Raw genomic sequence first — 14,212 nt, forward strand, 5'->3', positions numbered from 1 at the left:
TTATATCCTGAGTTCAGGCACCTGTCTTGCCTCCTCCTTGGACCCTGTTCTCTATGTGGTGGACAAGATGAAGAAGGATTTTTCAGTTCCTTTTTAAGGCTTGGGTTGGTTTTTAAAGACCCTATTTCTGTTATCATAATTTGCATTACATCGATAATTTGAGTTAGCAAGTATTGTTTGGGTGATAATAACTCATCTTGTATAGCTGTTTGCAGTTGACAGAGGGCTTTCCCCTTGGGTGCTTGAATTATCTTAGTGGCCCTGATTGGCCCTTACTGGTGAGTGGGGCCATTTTTCTCTTCCTGGAGCCAATGAAGACATAGGGACCCAAAGCATTCAAGCCACGTCATCCGATGGGAATCACTACCTTGATGTCTTTCTTGTCATAATTTTTGGTTTAGGTCATTTCATGCACCATGAATTGCAGCTAAATTTCTGCTGTGTATCCAAACCAAATCAGTACCTTTTTATTAATATGCCTGGTCTTTCTCATAGGGCCAATATGGGATTAGAGAAGCTGGTTTCCACGGAGGCATAAGGAGGGCTTGTATAGTGGAAGGTGACATGGTGGAGGGCCACCACATTCTATGGTGCCCAGTGAGCTGTGGAGGGACGTTCTCCTACCTGACCACATATGCAAGGTGCTCCACCCTCAGATGGGAGAGCTCTCTATTTATTCAGTGTGCTCAGCATAGACAAAAACCAGTTCATTCTGGCAGCTTGGCTCACAACCCCTGGTGGTGCTTCTGAAACTGTTCCCAGGGTTCTACAAGGAGGACCGGTTCCCCTGCCACTGACATCACAAAGACACCTGATACTGTATCCTGTCACCACTGATCTGCCCTGTGCTTCATCTTCTCTGCTGGAGCTACTGTGTTGGTGTCACATGAATCCAGTGCCATCCAGCCTTAATCCTGAACTGCAGTTCACTCTCCTACCCATCCCCAATGCCTGCTTCTTGCTTCTGCTTTGGTATTTTTCTTAGGGAATAGAGATCTTTTCTTATTTATTACCTTGACTTTGGTATCCAGCACAATGTCTCCATCTGAATAGGTTCTAATTATGATTTGTTGAGTTGATTTCTTCTCTGTTGCTTAAGTGTTGCAGTGAGACTACATCCTCATAAAACAGCATGCCAAACTGTGCTCTAGAGTCGGACCTGGTGGTTTACCCAGTCTATAAATAATATTTTGCGTCTGCTAATCCCAAACTCCCAGTCTACCCTTCCTCCATCTCTTCTCCCCCTTGCCAACCGCAAATCCACAGAACAAACCCTTTTTAAAACTTCTATTCAATTGCAATACAGGTAGTCACTTATTTGTTGCCAGTATTTGTATTAATATATGAAGGTTTTCCTCAAATATTCAGTCTTTCTCACATGGAGAAAGAATTGCTCTAAGTGTAAATTAATGTCATGTTTTTCTATCGTCTCCTACACAACCACAGTTTTTCTGATGGACTATATTTGTACTCTTTAGTTTAAATATTTCTGAGGAACACACACACACACACACACACAGGTGTGGATAAACTTTGCTGAATGGCATGTCTCCTATTTTCAGTAAATGTTTTTGTTTCTCTTTCCTCTTCACGCCAGCTCTTTGAGTCCCGACGTTGATCCAGTTCTTGCTTTTCAACGAGAAGGATTTGGACGTCAGAGTATGTCAGAAAAACGCACAAAGCAATTTTCAGATGCCAGTCAATTGGATTTCGTTAAAACGCGAAAATCAAAAAGCATGGATTTAGGTAGTGAGTACAATCTCCATGAATCTTTATCTAAATAAGGTTTAGATGCTTTTGGATGAAAACTGATGGTCCCAAACACATGTCTGTTTACTGTGAGCAATAAAGAAAATAAATGTGAAATGAGGCAATTTGGCAAAAATTAGTTTTTCTCGAAGTTTGAGATAACTACATTTCTCCTAAGTGGCATGTTTACATCATGTGCAATATGTTAATATATATGTTTTCTGATGAGAAAAGAAACAAACACATGTGCGTATCATGCTCTGTTCATGTATCTTTATTTGAAAAAATGAAATGTTTTAACACGTTAGCTGTTTAAAACCAATTTCATTGGTCTTACGATTTGGTTGGTTGTGGGGATTCTTGAACTAGAAGAAAAAGTTTTGGAGAGAAACCATTATCTCAATCCATGTCTAGAGTTTGGTTACTTCGTGATATTTTCCTTCCATCACTGTCCTTTAAGGTTTATTTAATGAAAACTCTTCTGTGTTGATAATTAAGGCCTTTAATTGGAATCATAATTTGAGAGCATATTTATTGTAGAAAGTATTTGGAAGCAAATGAGAGAAGGAAAATAATCCTAGTTGTTCAATCACATACCAATCAGGTAGTATCTCGTTTTAAATCTAAATCCACAGAAAACCAAAACAAACAAAAAAAAGTAATTAATTAATTAATTATATCCATGCACTGATTGAATGATTAGAAAACCCTTTCTTAATCAACTGTAACGTATTTACGCTGTTGTCTGGTGGCTGTTTTTACTTTAAGACTAAAAGCATTAATTTATCCCATGCATAAACGGAAATTGGGCGATGACTTGCCTGGCTAATGATGATATGCTAACATATCAGTAACACACGTGTCATGAAATGAGATGACTGGCATTGCATGGAGACACGGCTTTTCCCCCTTTTTTGATTATGTTTGCTTGATGTTTCATATTATTTGCATGAAATATTATTTAAGAATTATCACCTAACTGGAAAGATCTGGGAATGGTTGAAGCATGTTGGGCTGTGGGACTAACTGGGCTAACCATTATACATTTACCTTTTAACAGTAGCTGACGAGACTAAACTCAATACAGTGGATGACCAGAAAACAGGTAAGAATGGACATTTAGACTGTTGCCATAGAAACTGTGGTCCAAGGAGTTTATCATAATTATAGAGCTGCCAATCATATGGCTGTAAACATAAATATTCCAGGCTGCCATGGATGTTTTCATTGTAGGAAATCAAATTGTACAAGGAAAGGAAAATTTTCTTCGAGCAGAAATTTATCAATGTAGTATATACTAAGTGGAAATATAATTTAGTGCTTCAGGAATGCTAACACAGCCCAGATTCTCTTAATTATATTTGTGTAGGAATGTTTTGTCACGGTTAAGAAAAAATCAAAATCCTGAAAGCATGATCTCTTAGGGTTGATTCTTTAAGTTTTGAAGTCATCTATCTGATGCTTAGCTTAACATCCAAAAAAATGATTGTCAAAAGGTGATTTTGGTTAGGAGGATAACAGCATATATATAAATATTTTCACTGAAGGACAGTGTTCAATATAGCTCTCATTAGTCGCTCAGAAAACCTTAGTTCTTTTTCTAACGCAGCCTTTAGTTCCTTGTTAACATAGCATTGAATTAGGCTATATATTGCATCTGTATGTTAACTTTGTGAACGTGCTTGAAAAGCTTTTTGTTTTTGTTTTTAACTATTTAGGACTTGCTGCTAAAATGCTACCTAAATCCTTCTGTATAAATAATGGATTATGTTGACCTGGGTTTTACATCATAGATTTTACCTTACATGTTATCTTACGACAGTAATCAGAGGAAAATCTTTATGTGTAATTAAAGTCATGTGCTTTGTACAGCTCAGCATTTTGATTTATTATTATAGGTTTGGAATAGAGTTTTAATTATTGTAGATCCAGTACGATGTAGTTACACCACTTAGTGCTAATTAGCTTCAATTCACCTTTTTCACCTGCAATAGTAATTAGTTTTAGGCTTCTTAGAAAGTGTGTATCCCATATACATATGTAAAGATAACTGTGGACATGCCTAGAGTTTTCACATTCTGTAAAGATAGATTGTAAAAACTGCATCCAGTAAATCACTGGATTAACTGTAGTGCAAGGCAATTAACAATAGCCTCAGCCCTTATTAAGGAGTTATTTCTTTTATCAAACATAAAATTCATTGGAATTCTGGAGCAGGGCTAAAGAAAAACATTATTTGATAGTTTACATATGTAAATTAGTAATTAGTTTTTGGAGTTAATAGTATTCAGTGCTTTTCAAGAAGTAACCCTTGTCCAATTTAATGTTTATAAAAACCAAATTGAGTTGCTCAGGTTAAAGAACATGATTTTATATAATATGCCAATTGGTAGAGTGAAAAAAATTGTTAATTTAACCAAATCACTGTTACTAACAGGAAAAGAACAATTTATTGTGATTAAGAAATAATAATAATATCCAGATGTCAACTGAAAACATTAAATACCTTTTATGGTGAGTAGGCAGATTTTATCATCTAATTGAATCATCTGCTTTTATAGTGTTTAAAATGATAGTTAGAGCCTAGATAAAAAGAGCATTTTAAAAATACTACGTGCAGTCTGTTTTACTGAATTAAACTGGAAAAACTTAGGACCAAAATTATGACATAGAGGTAGAAGTATTTGCTGGTCTATTGATTTTAAATCTACAATGAATAAAATATCTCCACTGGATTCTTCCCACCCTCCAGTATTAGACAGTGAACAGATTTTATTATTTTCCTTTCTTCACTTCACTTGAATTGCTAAGATTATCATGATTTTACAGTTTAGTCCAAAGGTTTTTAGTAGAGTCACAGTGGCATTTTAGTGTAGATTGTCTGTCTAGCCATAAGCCTTTCATAATGAAAATTGAATTCCATTTCCCTTTGCCCTTGCAAAAGACATCCTCTTCTTTTTTTCTGGCAAGAGAGGTATTAGTAGATAAGAGTAGAAAAAGAGACCTAAAGAAAATAGTATGATTATGATTTCCCCTTTTATTCTTGGATTTAGGAATCCTGTATGATAGTTTGAGAGTAAATTTATTTTCTACAGGAAAAGAGAGAATGGGAATAAGAGAATTGGGTTTCTAACAATTTAATCTTTGAATATAAAAATAAATGAAGCATCCTAATGACTTAATGGATTTACATTAAGAGCTTCAAAATATTATTTAAAAATTAAAGGCATTGATATTGTGTGTATGTAAATAAAACTAACCTTTTGCCTGTCTATACCTTGTATAGGGAAAGACATTTTCAACTTTTATAAGTTTATGATGTTATAAATCTCAGTGACCATCTTTTAGCAATCTTACTAATACATTAACTAACTCTTTTGTTAAAGTGTCTTTGATGAATATACCACCTTACATGAATGAAATCTATGTTTTAGATCAGGAATCAGCAAGCTCTTTCTGTAAAGAACCAGGGAGTAAATATTGTAGATCTTTCAAACCAGACAGCCTTTGGAACAATTGCTTAATTCTGAATGTGAAGGCAGCCATGGAGAATATGGAAACAAATGGACCCATGGCTGTGTTCTAGTAAAAATTTCCAGATTTGACCCATATTTTGCTGATCCCTGTTATAGATACACAAATAATAGATGTTATGAAAAATTTCAACTATGTATAAATAGAGAGACTGTAATTTATTAATCTCTTATACCCAATACTCACCATATTTAATTATCAACATTTTGCCAGAATGTTATACTATGGTGTTAAGAATTAGACAAAAGCGTAGTTAGGTAAGCTTCCAGTGATTCCTACATTATAATCTATTGCTTATTTTGTTACAGTTTCACTATTTTTTTATCCTAGATTTGCTTTGTGTTTATGTTTCTTCATAAATACATATATACAGATATAAATGTATCAATATTTATATGTATGTAGTATGTATATGTACATTTATTTGAATACTCATGCCATTTCTGAAATTAACTGTTAAAGTTTTTAGGGTGCTGAGTATATTAAATCAAATCTCAGCTAACTTTTTATGTATAAATTATGTTTTAATGCTAATCTTTACTGGGAGCATATATACATATGTATCTTTATTGGAGATGTAAACATAGATGCTGCTGCTGCTGCTAAGTCGCTTCAGTCGTGTCCGACTCTGTGCGACCCCATAGACGGCAGCCCACCAGGCTCCCCCGTCCCTGGGATTCTCCAGGCAAGAACACTGGAGTGGGTTGCCATTTCCTTCTCCAATGCATGAAAGTGGAAAAATAAAGTGAAGTCGCTCAGTCGTGTCCGACTCCTAGAGACCCCGTGGACTGCAGCCCACCAGGCCCCTCCGTCCATGGGATTTTCCAGGCAAGAGTACTGGAGAGGGGTGCCATCGCCTTCTCCGAAACATAGATATATGTGTGTATATATATATAAACACACACATACATACATATGTCCTTTATGAATCCAAGAAAACACCAAATGTTTGCCATATAAATGTTTATAGGACCTAAATGTAGCAAGTAAGTTATGAAAATTAATAGGCATGATTTATTCAGGAAAAGATCTTCCCAATGTTAATTCTTGAAAATGTGAAGGTAAATGTCCCTGCCCAGAAATCATCTTTTCCCATTCTCTTTGATTCTTTAATCTCTTACTTTTTCTTTAGCTTTTTGGAACAAAATCATTTTCCTTCCTGTGACATGACTTTTATGGATATTTAAAACATGAACTTGTCAAACATTATAGTGCTATCAAGAGAAAAAGTAAGATTGATCATCCTGGCAAGAAATATTCCTTGTGAATTTTTGTCATGAAATAATCAAATATAGACAAACCTGCATGGAGAAAGTTAAATAAATCATCTTTTTCTCTCAAGCACTCTAATTTATGGAATATTTTTTCTTCATTAGAATCATCTGTCTGCCTTTCTGCCTATGTTACATTTTTAACATACTTGTTCTAACTTAAAACTGCTACCCCATTGTGAAGATTATGTGAAAGTTGTCATGTAAATGAATTTTAAAAAGATAATTCTTGTTTTGACTCTCCCAATTTCTATTCTGTTTTATACTCTGAGCCATGGAACGACCATCTCAGAACTATTTGACTTCTATGTGAAAACATATCAAGGTTACTCCTTAATTATTGATCCACATATGGGCTGATGGCCCCATGTAGAGATAAGATATCCAATCTCACCTCTTCTACCCCCTGCCTTTTTTTTTTTTTTCTTTGTACCTGTCTTGTTAACAGTGTAAGTGAAGAACTAGTTCTGTAACCTGGATTGCCCAGCTGGTGGTTGCAGGTATTTCAGTCATCTCGAGGCTAAACTCATCTATTTGAGTGCCAGGTCAGGCAATCATTGATGAAGTTGTCTTACTGGTTAAAGAAATCCATTTAGATTGCCTTCTAAAGCTGGGTTACAATCTTAGTCTTGCTAGATCCTCAAGTCACCAAGCCACGATTTTAGTGCTCTGAATTCTTCTCTACTGAAAATTTCATGGTAATTGTGATGTCTTCTTCCTTCTGTTCATCACCTGTTTCTCTCTGCTGACCTGGAGGCATAAGTCCTCACCTACAGCTCTGGCATCTTTCCTCCTTTACTTCTCTCTCTCTCGATGGTCCTTATGTAGTTTACTTCTATTCACATCTTGTATTGCTCTTCCCAGAGAACCACCATTTTCCAGAAATAGGCTTCTACCTGGTGCTAGGGCGCCCTGTTGGCAACATGTGGTGTCTTGTGCTTTTCTCACTTGCTGAGTTGTCTGAACCTGTGCCATATGAGGACAACTTGCTGAAACTTACTGAGACGAAAGTTTCACTTCCATTGTAAATAACTGTAAACTGCTAAAAAGTGTTTTAAGCTAAGTCACAAAGTGTACTCTTGGTTGCTTCCCTTAGCCATTTCATCATCCTGCTTTGCAGAATGATTTTCTGCGTTATTCTGGTTTTTTAGATTATTAACATAACTTGAAGCAAATGATTTGACAAAGATTTTATCTGTTGAGCTAAAAATGAAAACTATTAGCTTAAAATTGTCTCCTAATGAGAATAGAGAAAATAGACCAAATTTAATGCCCATTTGGGAAAGGTTAAAATTAGTTACTGTCACTTTACTTTTTATATCTTGCTACCCACATTCCAGAAGTAGACACTGAACAAATAATTTGTCCCTGATATTTTCTACAATTCATAGATATTCAGCCATGTAATTTTCACCACTCATTCTAACATTTTGTTTTTGCCAACTTCCAAGGTTCCCCCAGCAGAGATGTGGGGCCTTCCCTGGGTCTGAAGAAGTCGAGCTCTTTAGAGAGTCTGCAGACAGCAGTTGCCGAGGTGACTTTGAATGGGGACATTCCTTTCCATCGCCCTAGGCCACGGATAATCCGAGGAAGGGGATGCAATGAGAGCTTCAGAGCTGCCATTGACAAGTCCTATGACAAACCTGCAGTGGACGATGATGACGAAGGCATGGAGACGTGTAAGTGTACAGCGTCCGAAGGAACAGCCATGACAAGCATCTCTATAGTGAAGCAGTTCTTAAAGTGTGCTTCAGGGAACCCTCGGGGACCTCAGCATCCCTTCAGAGGGATCTAGGAGGTCTAAACTATTTTCATAATACAAAGAAGATGTTATTTACCATTTTTACTCTTATTTTCTCACAAATGTACAGTGGTTTTTCTAGAGGCAACATATCATGTGATATTGCAAGAGATTAAATGCAGAGCAGATAGAAGAATCTTTTCAACTAGATATTAAAGAGATTTTCCATTCTTCTCAATAATTGTTTTTGGAAAATACAGATTTCTTTCTTTTTTTTTTTAAATGTGATTTCAGCTAATATGAAATCTATAATTTTTTAAAAAGTAATTTGTATTTTTAAACTTTCTCAGTGTTAGTTCAGTAAATATTGATAGATAAATTCCACAGAAAAATTTCGAGCCCTTAATAAATTTTAGGAGTATAAAGGTATCCTGAGACCAAAATATTTGAAAACCACTGCTGTCCAGTATATCTGTAATATATCTCAAATGAATATGTGTAATCATCTGTGATTTTGATAACATATTTTTGTTTTGTTTTTATGAATTACTCTTTCCTTGAACTAGGCTAGTAAGATATATTTATGTATATGTATTTCCAAATTGCCAAACATTTTAAGCCAAGATTATTGAAAGTTAAAGGTTACTGTGAATGAGCAATGTGTTTTCCATAGTATTGATATATTGAGAAAAAAGTAACATTTATAAATATATATAAATGTATGCTTCAGGGAGTTGTTGAAGTTAAACATTTATAAATGAATATAAAAATACCCATTCAGTTTAAACATAAGAAGGAAACTCAGCATTGTATTTATTTAGAAGAGAATGGACTTGAGTTCTAATAGAAAACACTGCTGATTCGCTTATATTGTTCGTAACTACTGATTCATATTTTAGTTTTTTAACTTAAAGTAACTCTACCCAGCTAACCATTGTAAGAAACACTGTTGGGAAAAGAAAGAAGAAAGAAAGGATAAAGAAAAGCAGGAGACACCCACCCCTACCCAAAATTAAAGCAGAGATCATTTAGGTGAATTATAAACGACGACAGTGTAACTTTTGGGGGACCACTTCCATCACACATGCCTAAGGAAGACTGTGGTGGGGAAGGAGAGTTTCAAATGGAAATCAGATTCTGAGGAGATGCAAAGCAAAATTATATAATCTTTGCCTGTCACATATAGTGTGTTTGGAAAGATGAATATTTCTGCTACAATGTAACATGCAAAGCAAAACTTAGTAGAGGAGCGCTGCATCCCCCCAGCCCCCGCCTAATTCTTAGTTTAAATCTGGACAGCTTCTCACTCCAGCCAGCCAGTGATTTCAAATATATGCAGCCCATTCTTGCCAGATGAAGAACATATTTCCTATTTTTGCTGCCAAGCCTGGTCTCCAGGCTCCTGAGTCATATGAGCTTCCAACCCTCTCGGGTTTTTCCTGGCGTCTCAGGGGCTCCTTGCCAGTCTCACCCAGTGTTACTTGCGTTGCCTTTCTAGGGTGGGGACCCTCTATCACTTAGAGATCTTGCCTCTGTCCTGGGTGCACATTTAATAAGAGAGCCAGTGCTCTGGCACCTCAGTATTTGTTTTTTTTGTTTTTTTTTTTTAACAAATACAGTTTTGGCTCCTGAGCTTTTTTCCTGTCCTAGTTCACATGTTATTTAAATTCCTTCATAGAATGCAATTTTCTCACATACACCACGTATTTCAAATGCAGCAGGGGATGGAATAGCGATCAGTACCAGGCATGTTCTTAATTCTGTAGCCTCTAGAGCTTCCCACCGTGTGAACGTCTAAATTTGTCTCTGACATAAACTTAGCTTCCGGTTTTAACTGGAAATAACCAATTTAAGTATTTCATATTAAAACTTTTGTACTCAACTATCATCAAGACAAAACCAAGTGAGTAGATGAACTACAATGTGTGAACCGGAGGGGAAGTTCTAGATAAGAACTGGGAGACACACCCTGACTCGTTCACCTGCAACCACAAAGTGCTGGCTTTCCACAGAGTCCTGACTTGACGATATTTTCTCCCAGAACAGTCTGGTGAACTTGGTATGGCCAGAGAGAGGCCACTGTTGTGTATTTCAAATGTCTGCAGCGCGGGTTGTCACAACTATACGACTAAAGTGATCTGAGCACTGGCCTGGAGTCCCTCCACATTCTTCTCACCCATTTGGAATTTGGGTCAAGTTGCTTAAAATTCTTCTTTAATTCCTTCAGTTGTGAAACCGAAGCTTTGGATGCCGAGGCCATTAATGCTCAGATTGTCTCAGTGTCTAGTGAGGAGGCTCGGCTCGGTGGTTTGCGGGAGTTGGGACATTCGTGGGAGGCTGAGCGGGTGGTCTCTATCAAGGCCACCGGATCCCCCCACACCCACTGTCACTGCAACAGTCTTGGGGATTTATTTATTCCCATGAGGCTTATGGGATCTTAGTTCCCCAGCAAGGATTGAACCCAGGCCCTTGGCAGTGAAAACACAAAGTCCTAATCACTGGACCACCAGGGAACTCCTTGTTGTGGGGTTTTTAAATCACTCTTCATACTTTATGATTCTTTGTCAATTGTAAGTTTAAAAAAGGGAAGTCCACAGTTTGCCAGAGAAAGTTGGAAAAGCTCTGCTTCCGTTTCTGAGTTGCTTTCCAGTTTTAGCTTCCCACGACTCTGTCCTCCTTCACTTACCCACCGACCTCAGTCCTGCATTCCTGCTTCGCTCACCATCTGTAAAATCCACAAGGAAAGATGCTACCATGATTTATTCCTGCGTGACCAGGCTCAGAGCTCGGCCAGGTGTCGGAGTCAGTGACTGTCACATCAGTGAATGGGCTCCTGCTTGACTAGCACCACTGCGTGCGTGAGAGACACACACCCAGATGCAGCGTGCGACGGCAGCAGCGCGTGGGGTGGCATTGACGTTTGACTCCTCCCGCTTGTGTCCCACTCTGGACCTGGGCGTCCGAGACCTCTGTGCCTCAGCAAACTCTTTGGTCTTCTCTAAGAAAAGATCTGTCAAGGCTGGTGTTACTGCTGGTGGTTATGAGACTGTCGACTTTCCTTATGGCTAGGTACAGGTGTGAGAAAGGAGTCTGGCTCCCTCTTCTAGTTGCCTAAACCCCACCCTTTGCAGAGTGGATTCTGGAGGCGCGTTCTGCACGCGCTCTTTCTCTGTCTGCGTTCGTGTCTATGCTCATGCCCTCACTGTGCAGCCCTGCCCTGCATCCTTACTATGTGGACGCTGTCCCTGGCCGCATGTCTGAGCTCTGATGGCTTCGTGCTTTGTGGGACCCTGTGGCTGAGGTCCCTTCTTGTACAGAGGTGGGCCTCAGGGGCCAGTTATGGCCGCCACGTCACTGTTGTGCAGTGCTCTGAGAGAGGACCCTGTCCCAGCTGACGGTCTCTGTTAGACGGCCGTCCTGTGAGGATGCCGTCTGTACACCCTGGAAGCATGGGTGGAGGGGTGGGGGCGGGCATAACCTGTCCCGCCCAGCCTGTGTCTGTCCCATGCAGTCCTTTCCCTCTTTACAGGCGGAAGTCACACACGTGGAGGGCGAACTTGATTGTTCTTGTCAGCTGGGTCAAGCTCCTCCCCGGTGACGCTCTTTCAGGCTTGGAGCAGGCTTGCCTCCTCTCAGCAGTGCTGCAGTCGTGGCATGCGCACAACAGTGGGGGCCAGGAGACCCGGGCGGGATCCGTGTGGTATCTGGTATCTGTCATCTTCTGTAACACTTACGTGCTTCCTGTGGAGATGGCAGAAGTCGGCGTTTTTGTCTCTCATTTAATCCATCTGGCCTCTCCACGTTGTCTGTGTCTGTCTGGATCAAGATGGAGCTTTGTATTCTGGGACCCATTATCTCTGAGGCCCTACCTGTGTTTGACAGGTCAGGGCATCTACAATCTGCTCCCTCTTCTATGCAAATCATACTTCCCGCCTGGCTCTCAGCAAGAGGCTCCTACAGCCCCCGTCATAAATCAGCTTCTGTTGAAACCAAGAACATGGATGCTACATAAAATTGACTTGTTTTACTTTTGAAAATATAGAGTACAACCCCCACCCCCTTTTTACCCTCTATTAAAAGTCGTCAGCCTTGCTATCATTTCAGGAACAGCTTTCTGTCGAGGTCGAGGAGGTGATACACAGCAAAACCAAAGACTGTCCTATTCATTGTACTCTTGATTTTAAGATCTATCCAGTTTACAATTTTAAATGTGAGAACGGTATTCCTTGAAAACATAGAGACAGATTGCGTTTAAGGAGCTTGCCTGCTTTCTTATAGTACTCTTAACAGGAGCTAAGGGGAAAAAAAAAAGCATTGCTCTAAAGTATGCATAACTTAGGTTAGCAGTATGAGATTTGAAGAAACTGAATTTATGTTAGGAAGTTAGCTAATCTGAGAGCTTCAAGATTAATTTTCATTTATTTTGTTAGCTTCAAAATAGTAGATTACACGAGTATCTCAGATTTTTCGACTCTTAGCATGCTCTACATTTCTAGCCATCTTTTGTCACTACTTATTTGAGCCAAAATTATGTAAATTAGGTAGTTATCTTAAGAATCTCCAGCAGATTACCATAAATCTATAGTGGAAGAATTCAGTGTATGGTTTTCAGAAGTACTTTATAAAGGATTTACCATTTGGTTAATCTATCTTTTTGGATATTGGATGTTGATCTATTAAAAATATTTATTCTGAAGTGCTGGGAATAAGGATAACCTGTCTAATCCTCTTATGACAATTTGTATACTTAAGTATCACTTGCAGTTTAAGAAAAGGAGCTTTGGATAATTTTAGGACATTTCTGAATGCAATAGAAGTATAACCATGTGACAAAGCCAAAGCTGTCAATTCCTTATATTTCTTTTTTTAGGTGAAAAGTAAGTTAGGCTAAAAGTATGACGAAAAGTCACATCTGAAGCGTCTGAATTATAGATTCCTCATTTGAAGCATTTTCTGATAAGAAAAAAGTATGTAAATATTTGACTAAGATAGTACTTAGGAATTAAATCAGAATGCGTGCCTTGTGATTTGCAGTCCTGCGAGTTTTCTACAATATTAAACAAACTTCCTAATGGGAAAATCCGTTACATTAAAACTGCAATCAAGTATTAATGAGTCATGGGACCTAAAATCTGATATTTAGGCTGTAAGTTTCAGAGAGGCCAAGGGTGCTTCAACCCACTGGGCAAACCAACTCTTGGGAAGCAGTATGGTTAATGGTTAAGGGCCTTTGTAATGCACAGGTTGCCATGGCACCAAAGCGTGGGGCACCCACTCAGCCCGTGTGGAAGAGGGGAGGGAGGGGAAGCTTCTCACAAGAGGTATGAGTTGAGATGAGTAATCCTGCTTGAGTGGTCTTCATTGGGGTTTGTCGGGAGCTTAGGGAGGGGGACCATCTCTGGACCACCATTATCCTATTGAGGTTGATGTGTGCAGATGAGAGCGTGGTGAGGAGTGAGATGTAAGACATATGCAGAGAACAGCTTGCAGACAGCCTTGTTTAAATAATTTTTGTTCATACTAAGGACCTTAAAGAGCATTTGAAGAATTTCAAGTGAAAGAATATGAGTGTTGGGGCTGTAGAATCGAGGGTGGGTTATTGGGGGTGGGCTGGTAAATAGCAGTGTTGGTGGCAAGATTGGTTCTAGGACAGTAATGCGGTAATCCAGGTCAGTAATGATGCTTGGCAAAGCCAGAAGAAAGGAAGAAACTGCATTTACATGCTTAGCATCCCACACATATAGATGGATGATAGTGATGAGGTTTTTCTCACTAGTACCTCCAGGCACAGAAACTTAGAATTATCATCTCACTGCATAATCCCTCCATTACCAAATTTTCTTAATTTTTCTGCATGAAATCTCATAATTTCACTCCTTCTACCCAATCCAGCCCCAATTCTCATTATTTAATATCT

General features: G+C 38.6%; 1 protein-coding gene across 11 annotated transcripts in view; it reads left to right on the forward strand.

The window, feature by feature from the left end:
• The window catches only part of PARD3 (par-3 family cell polarity regulator), a 581,703-nt gene that overhangs the window by 375,378 nt on the left and 192,113 nt on the right, over positions 1-14,212 (forward strand). For 5 of the 11 annotated variants that reach the window (XM_010859873.1, XM_010859878.1, XM_010859875.1 and 2 more), the window contains 3 exons: positions 1,598-1,749; positions 2,810-2,854; positions 8,006-8,233. In XM_010859873.1, coding sequence (XP_010858175.1) covers positions 1,598-1,749; positions 2,810-2,854; positions 8,006-8,233 — 425 coding nt within the window. The remainder of the gene's footprint in view (positions 1-1,597; positions 1,750-2,809; positions 2,855-8,005; positions 8,234-14,212) is intronic. The other 6 variants (XM_010859877.1, XM_010859879.1, XM_010859882.1 and 3 more) reach the window with 3 other exon arrangements.

Source organism: Bison bison, unplaced genomic scaffold, assembly GCF_000754665.1.
Source record: "Bison bison bison isolate TAMUID 2011002044 unplaced genomic scaffold, Bison_UMD1.0 scf7180017864461, whole genome shotgun sequence".
Lineage (NCBI taxonomy): Eukaryota > Metazoa > Chordata > Mammalia > Artiodactyla > Bovidae > Bison > Bison bison.